The 8,452-nt window shown below is 41.3% G+C and overlaps 1 protein-coding gene across 1 annotated transcript in view; it reads right to left on the bottom strand.

Annotated features, from left to right (window-relative positions):
* Nucleotides 1-1,239: 1,239 nt before the first annotated feature.
* The window catches only part of lg19h10orf88 (linkage group 19 C10orf88 homolog), a 7,673-nt gene continuing 460 nt past the window's right edge, over nt 1,240-8,452 (bottom strand). Inside the window, exons 2-9 of the mRNA XM_008437650.2 lie at nt 7,658-7,829; nt 7,363-7,560; nt 7,018-7,087; nt 6,730-6,921; nt 6,506-6,619; nt 5,563-5,674; nt 4,876-5,080; nt 1,240-2,242 (exon numbers count right to left, since the gene is read on the bottom strand). Coding sequence (XP_008435872.1) covers nt 2,032-2,242; nt 4,876-5,080; nt 5,563-5,674; nt 6,506-6,619; nt 6,730-6,921; nt 7,018-7,087; nt 7,363-7,560; nt 7,658-7,806 — 1,251 coding nt within the window. The 5' untranslated portion in view covers nt 7,807-7,829 and the 3' untranslated portion in view covers nt 1,240-2,031. The remainder of the gene's footprint in view (nt 2,243-4,875; nt 5,081-5,562; nt 5,675-6,505; nt 6,620-6,729; nt 6,922-7,017; nt 7,088-7,362; nt 7,561-7,657; nt 7,830-8,452) is intronic.

The raw sequence follows: 8,452 nt of genomic DNA, 5'->3' as shown, positions 1-8,452 counted from the left end.
AAAGGAACTTTTCAGTCATATTCTAATTTATGGCATTGGCCTGTACTTGTTGAATGATTAGTTGAAAATAGTTGCCTTTTATTGTCTGATTTTATCAAGTGCTAAAATCATCAACATGAGATTCTGTAGCAATAAAATGTTATTAAACATTTCAAAAGCAGAATAAGTAACTTCTGTGTAAGCCAAATGAATCCTCGTCAGTGCAAACTTTGTATTTTTCAATTATGTGATTCTGACTCCACAGTTGTCCCTCAGTTCATTGGCAAAACCTTTTGCCCTTCAGACGAGATATGATGTGTCTTTAATATAGCAAATAATAAAAACGCAAAACATTTTTTGGGGGTCTCGTTGGAGCAATTGGTGAGTAAAGTGACCATCGATATAACTGGATTCTATAAAATGTGGCTTGAAGCTGAGATGCTGATGTTTGGATATGTAAAATATATATTCTCTCTTCTAATAAATCAATAGTTTTGGTTTTGGTTCTGTCAGTTCTAGAAACAAGAGAGAACAAAGCAAATTTCTCTTTATAATGGCCCATAATTTAATTAATCAATCACTCAATAGCTGCTCTCGTTGCTCCACAAAGTCCCAAAACTTCAGAAATGGCTTTTTCCAGACTAATAGAAAATTTCATCTATTCTTAAATTTCTTTATATTGTGGCATGATGAGTTGTTTTTGTTTTCCCATATTGTTGTCAGACAGGTTAAGTTCTTTATTTTATAGGTCCAAATGTGGCTTAGTGAAACAGAACTGAGTTTTCCATAAATATCATCACAATTAAACAAGGGAGGCAGTTACTTCTTATTAATTACGTTTTGGATTACTTCTTATTCTTTTAATGAATATACAATTAACAACTACTTTTTTGCATTAATTATCTTTGTCTGATATTAAAATGTCATGATCCAGAACATAAACAAGTGACAACAAAAAAGCAAAAACTGTATAAATTTCTGCATTTCTGACTGCAAACCATTTAAAATAGATTTGGTTTCACTACTTTCTAATGCCGAATAAACAATTCCCTAAATTCTTGAACTAAAGAGAAAAATCCCTGCAACATCAGACATGAGGAGAGTATCTTTGCTCCTCAACCACTGGCCGCTTTACCGAAACCGCTCTAATTTTGAACAAGTACCGTTATTTTGAATAGTTAATTTCTTTCCTTGCCACCACCATCTCAACTTTACCTCCATTGTATTGAAAGTTTTCTGCACAACATTGACGCTGCTCCATTGGTATTAAAGACATTTTATTTGTGGCTCACATCAGTACGGTTTAACTCCACGAGTTATAAATCTGCTTACCAGCTTACAGACATGTACAGTATTTAAAACATTTAAAATGTGATCATTAAAATAAGTTACATCATCAGCTTTCACCCCTGTAAGATCGAGAGAACACACCGGCTCAAACAGGTCAGACCTACAAATGAGTTTTCAATTCGTATTTCAGGAAGTTTAACCCTCTCGGCTGTTCGTCTCACTTATGGACTCTGCAAGCTTCAAAGCGAAAAGAGATGCTTTCAGTGGAAAGACAACCCCTCTGCTGGTGTTACGCCTCAATCAGCTGTGCTGGAAAATTTGCATTACATCACAATCTACTGCAGACTTCTCTGCGGTCTGTTAAACTGTAATAAAGAATAAACTCAGATGTTTTATTTTGGATTAATTTTAGTCATAAACACTGAGGTTTAATGAGTGTTATTGCATTGCTTTCAGACACTTTGTTGCCCTATGTTGCACTCAGGATGCTCAACCATAGCATAGTGTCTCATTAACTTCACCTTTAAACCGGCAGCGTGGCAGTAAAGCAGAAACTGCAGATTCGACTGGAGAGCAAACACTTTACCGTTTAGTGTCTAGTTTTGACATTTCAGGTGAAATTTGTTACAGTTTTATGGGTTAAAGGTGTTTTTGTCCTCTCCGTCACCATCCCTGGTAACTCCTGACACCAATGTCTGGTTTAATACAAACGCTGTAAGGCCTCCAGTTACATGACGAGTGAGTGCACTAGCTGGTCTGAGCTCAGTCTGCAGCTGGAGTTGGGTGGATGTGATCCGAAGGCCCGATCGGAGCGGTTCCTCCCAGCGGTCCGCTCACAGCTCCGTGGTTCAGAGCCGCCATCAGCAGGGCCTTTTCCAGCTTTTGCTCCAGAGCGTCCAGCCGGCGGTCCATGTGCTCCTTCAGCCTCCGCTCCATCTCCTCCAGGCGGCGCTCCATGAACGTGTCCAACTCACTGCAGAGAGACGGCAAAGAGGACGCGGTTCGCTCAGGTTTGTTCTGTTTTTAATGTTTTGGATCAGAGAGCATGATGCTTGTCGCCAACAGTGGCCTGGGAGAGATACGTTTGTTGGAGGCGGTCTCATATGCATCCCACTAATGAACTGAACCGTTCCAATCTAAATTAGACATACAAGTTGAAATATATATAAATATATTTGACAAAATGTCTTAAGTGGTGCTAATGTTTCCAGACAGCATCTTTAACTCGACGAGGCTTGTTAGTGGTTATGATCAAGTGCAAGGTCATCAGTTCAAACTATTTTACAGAAGGTACAAGGTATTCAGACTCGTTACCACTTTAATGAGGTCTGGAGAAGGATTCAAATTCTTCCCATATGCTGAAAGGAAATTTGCTGGGATGTTTAAGAACCGCTACAGATCAACCCGGCCATGAACTGCAAACTGCTTGAACACCAGTGTCAATGTCCACACAGTGAGGCTCAACACCCACACCATCTCCAAAAACCTTCATCTTCACCCAAAATCAAAAGCTACAAGGTTGAAATTTGGATGTAACTGGAACAACCCATCCAAAACACAAGCTGATTTTAACATTAAGGGTGTGGGAATATGCTTACAAAATCTAAACACAATTGAAAATTTGAAGGTTTCCTGGTATTGGCCAGGAAATCAACAAGTTTGAGTTATATCAATCCTGCCTAGAAAAGCAGGCAGAGATCCAACCAGAATCGTACCTGAAGCTCTCTGATGGTAAAAGTTGCAAATTGGTGAGAGCCATTCCAGCAAACATCAGTGAGGATGTACTGCATATGTTTAAATCACAGTGTATAATTTGGAGACTTTATAAAAATCATTAAAAAAAATTAAACTTGTGCTTTTAAAGACCATTGTAATTGTTTAATTACTCTACCCTGGTAATGGGCCATTTCAAATAAATTTAAAAAAGCCCTAAATTAACAAGCCATTTATTCCCATTATGTGTGGATTAGAAGCGGCTCTTCGTATGCAATAAAACTTAATGACGGGACTGAGCTTTCAGCACACACAGCCCTCAGTGTCTGCGTCCAAATGAAAAACAAGACTCTCCTCAAAACACCTGAGCAGATCCTGCAAAAACAGCAGCTTTATGTCTAACAGCAGTTTATAGAAACGGTACTGTTGCCATCGACTTATAAAACACTTGCGGTAAATGAATACTAATCTAAACATCTGAACAGTTTTAGTTTATTAGCCTGACGAGGGAAGACGTACCGTTGAGCTGCGTTTCTCTCCTCAACATGGAGTCAGACCCAGCTGACCTTCTCTCTCTCCCTCTCTCAGCCCACTCCGCTTGGACAAAGAGCCTCATTTATTCAGCTGCGGTTTTTGATGCCACATCAGACAGAACGATTCTTATGTTTAAAATCAAACCGGCGTGAGCAGGAAGACTGGTGCGCTAACTACTCCGAGTCAGTTTGGTGCTGTTTTGTAAGACATTTGTGATTCACACGTCCAACAACGCTCATGAATCTGCTCTGTTTGTGTGTGTTGGCTTCCCACGAACCAGCCACTTCTGACCAAACCTGAATCCTTCTGACTCCGTCGTGTAGTTTTCTGGTGAACCATGTATTCAGTTTCAAGTCTAACCAGGTAGGAGACTGCAGAGAGAACCAATGTAAAACCAAACTGTTGGCTGGTGAAAGAAACTGGCTTCCGTTTCGTCTTGGAGCGTGGCTGCGAAACCCGAGTGCTTTGTGTTCCTACTTCACTTTCTGTTTGATCTGAAAGAATGAAGGGGTCAGAAAACGCGTTGCTTCATCTCCCACAGAATCAGCTAAACTGTGGGTTTGGGTAAAACACAGAGAAAATATTAAACTTTCCCAAACACTCACTTAAATGCGGATAATAAAAAAAAATCATTCAGTAGATTTAATTGCAAACACACGACAAGGTAGAAGGACATTAGTTATGGCCCTGAGAAGCATTGATTCTTTGGAGGGGTTGTGAGGTCATTTGAAAACTTGAAGTCCGTAATTTTAGGTCCAACAGCTCACCACAGATTAAAGGGAGTTGGTTAGGACGTTTGGGAGCAACCTACGAATAATCTTTGCTCAATCGAGCCTTAAAATGGAACATACTGGCAAAGTTCGGCAAACGTGCAGAACTCGCAGCCAAATGTCTTCTGGAGAAAAGTTTGATGTTCAAACTAGACAAAGATTGAGCTGTTTGGTCAAAGTGACAATAATAGATATGTGTGGAGGTGTCGAGATGAGGCTTTATAAGTACACTGTACCGATCAGAAAGCATGGTGGTGGTGGCAGCATGCTGTAGGGCTTGGCTGCCAGTGGTACTTATACGTTTCACAAACTCGATAAAACAATAAATTAGGAGGATGCTCTCCAGATGAACAGAAACAAAACTAGTTTTTAACCTTTCAAAATAAGGAGGACCGATCTACAATCAACACACAGCTTCAGTTATTACAGCTAGAAACTAGCTGCCCGAAATCTGGGTGAAGCAAAGGACTCAGACCTGAACCTTCAGAGACACATATACACAATTACAAAGTCAGCCTTCTATCACCTGAAGATGATTTTAAAAGATGGAGACCTGCAGACGGGAGGGAGCTCTCTAAACTCCACCTACCAGGTGCCATTCCTCATCTTCTTCTCCCTCTCAAACGCTGCCTCGGTGTTATCCAGGCGAAGCTGTGTGACCTGTCCGCAGACGCTCTGGAGCATGGGCAGAAGCTCGGGGCTTAGCGGCTGCCCGTGGCTCCGCCCTTTCAGGAATTGTGACATCATTTCCTCCAGCTGGGTGTGGTTCACTGGCCCCCCATTGTCGCTGCTCGCTGCAGATGAAAGAGATTTTATCCACAACGGTGTTGGAAATAAAAGGCTCGGGCGATGAAACCCTTTGGCCACAAGGTGTCACTAGAGGACAGAAGCAAGACAAGTTACAGAAACAATGACTTAAATTCATAACTGCTTTATGTGAACTCTTAGTAAAAAAAACCATTTTCCTTTATTTGCATCTTTATGAGTTTATTCATACCGTTTGTCCTGACTCTTTGGACAATAGCCCAGTTTCTTGGTAATGATTTTTCTATGATTTTTGTTCATTTAATTATGTTTCCATTTGAGATGATGTAGCTACTGAAAAGGAGAAGGTTCAAGATGGAGTGAAGCTGAATATGCAAAAGGTTGCAATGACAGAGGTAGACGGCGGGGATAGCACCTTGTACTTTGTATGTGCATAGTAATACATTCTGGAATTGTGCTCCAATCATTTACTGATAATTTGAAATAAGCCAAAAAGACAGGTGACCCTTACTGGTATTGTTGGAGCTGATGTCGGAGAGTGAAAGGTCTGGGGAAGTGGAGCCCTCTGACATCCCTCCGTTGTGAGACGGAGTCAGGTCTGCAGACCTGATGGGCTCTGGAGGCTTGAAGCAGATTTTAAAAAGGTATTATTCAAAGAATTGAAATATTTTATAAAAATCTAGCTGAAAACGTAGCTCAGGTACTTTCTCCTGACACAATAGTTTATTACATTTTCTCCTAAAAAAAAAAAAAAAAAGTTAAGAAAAAACTCACAGACAAGTTGATAATGTATTTTGCTCTTTCCTCAGTTTGTTTTTAGTTATTTAAAATGAGCTAAACTGAATTTTTATTTTTTTTTAGATAAAGGCTGCATTCACAACCGCCCTACTTAGTCCGCTTTAACTGAACTCGGAGCAGGAAGTCCGGCTCATTTGAGGAGGTGTGAATGCATAATTGAACTCTGATGCGGACCAAAACTGAGAGCTCACATCCACCTAAAATCCTAGGTCTCGGTTCAATTCTAGTGCGGTTTGAATGCGTTTGTGAATGCCAAGCAGACTGGAAACCGCTTCAAAAGCAAGAAGCAGACTATACTGCAGGGCATTGTGGGTAAATACAACCAAAACAAACGCACAAATCTAGCGCTAGTAGGAGAAAAGGCTTGTGTTTTTTTTTTTTACGAAAGACAAAACAAATCCTACAACTGCTCAAATCTGACGCAACTTTATTTGGTGAACAGGTTTTTTCAATCAGTTTGGATTGTTTGACACAGTTCAGGGTGAAAGCGAACCGCACCAGGTGAAAATGTAACAAATGTTGCAACTTTCATCCCCAATCGAACTAAGTCTACTGGACTATCCAGTGTAATATAAATGTGAGTGCTGTTCTGATTTAGCCCCAGTTGCAGCCACAGTAACCCCCCAGAGTCTCTGTGGGTCAGATAATTGTAATACCGTGGCATCAGCAGGATGAGGCGGATTCCTGGCAGTTGTTCCTCCGGCCAACGCAGAGAAAGCTCCACCACCCATCAGGAGAGGCAGGAAGCCACCCAGAGAGCCTGTCTGATTCTAGGAAAAAGAAAAAAAACAAACAAACATAGAATGCTCAATTTGAAACAGGAAATGTGTCGGCACCTGCAGAGCTCTAATGTAGGTATTTTAAAATGCTTTCTTCCTACCTTCTGCTGGAACTGCACCATGTCCAGGAGGTTCTGCGCTCCAGGAGACAAGCTAGTTCCCATCTCCTCCACCAGAGTCTGCACCTGCTGCAGGTCTATCCCGGGGCCGCGGGTTGGAGAGGGCTGCAGCTCCTGCAGGCCCACCACGACGCGACGAATCAGAACGCTGCTTCTGCCCGCCAAAGAGAGCAACTGAGAGGAAACGGAACCGAATTGTACCAAATCACACTGAATGTAAATGTATGAGACTTTTTTCGTTGGATTTTTTTTTTCCGGTTTATGTCTCACCTTCACTTCACAGGCTGAGGATGGAGAGTCAAGCACCAGCTGTTTCCTGTAGAAAGGACCTCTTTCTGGACTGCGAGAAACAAACAAAAGCACCTGATCTCACTTGACAAATTTACTGTTTCAGTATACATTTAACTGCCTGTCAAATACGCACACAGATTTTACAGTGTGGCTATCCGAAAGAATAACAAACACAAGTTTTCACAAACAAACGATGCAACAAAACAGAGTCAGTTAAAGCATGTGTAGACAGAAGAGTCAAATCTGAAATTCCCCTACAAATATCTGCATACTTTGATAAGCTGCTCACTCTGCCTGCTGTTAGTCCACAGTAAGTTTCCGTACCTGTCTGACTGAATGCTCTCGTCCTTTATGCCCCGCACCGTCCCGCAGTACTCCTCCAGTTGGTTGTATACTTCCATGGTTCGAGCCTCGCTGACCACCATAAGGCTGCTGAAGGCAGCGGAGGAGGCTGTGCAGCAGCTGAGAGTCAGGACACAAGGCGAACCTTCCTCCATCTGGTCCAACAGCACCGGAGCAACACTGCAGAGCACACAGCAACGATTACGCACTAATCAATGCTCAGTAAATCACAGAAGCTAAAAGTTAAGACAGGAAAAAAGTGGGAGGGGATTCTCACTCATCGGTTTCTTTGTCAGAATGACTGAGATCTTCTTCATCGTCGTCTTCTCTGTTGCTCAGATGAACAGGAAGCAAGATGTCACCCAGCTGAGGTCCCTCAGTCTGACAGACCCAGGCAGCTCCACTTTTCACGCCGATGTCCACCATGGTGCTGCAGCTGGAGTCGTTACCTTCAAAGCAACAAGACAAAACAGACAAATCAGGGAAGTAAGGTTAGTGCTTCTGTGTTTTTAAAAAGCCTAAATCTAATTTTAATTAATGGAGACATTAATTATTACATGGGAGATAACCACGGCTGTGGGTGTTCTGATATGGTTCTTCCAAGCTGCCGACCACAGTCCAAATCTGTGGATCATCCAGCATTAAGTGCATGAATGTTTTTCATGCACTTAATGCTGGATGATCATTAATGCTGGTGTGTTTTTAGGAGATCAAATATTTAGAACCATGGAGGAACTACAACCAAGTCAGGCTCCACCGAGGACAGTGTTGGGATTATTTAAAGTTTTTTCCAAACATTTAGAAATGTTAACTTTAAGCTCGCATAGTTGATTTTATTTTTATTGATTTTGATTTTATTTTATTTTATTTTTAAATAAAATCAACCATGGTTTGTAATCAGATCAAATATATTATTCTCCTTGGGAATGCCTGTTGTTGGCCGATTGAAAAATCAGTCCATTATCTAAATATCAGCCAGAAAAAAAGACAATGAAGCCGTTGCTTTTAAGAAACGCCAGCGAAGTTCCTATTAACTGTGTCTGTGTTTTAATCAAGAAAAAAATAAAAAAAT

This window comes from Poecilia reticulata, linkage group LG19, assembly GCF_000633615.1.
Source record: "Poecilia reticulata strain Guanapo linkage group LG19, Guppy_female_1.0+MT, whole genome shotgun sequence".
Taxonomy (NCBI): Eukaryota; Metazoa; Chordata; class Actinopteri; order Cyprinodontiformes; family Poeciliidae; genus Poecilia; species Poecilia reticulata.
This window is presented reverse-complemented; position numbering and strand designations above follow the sequence as displayed.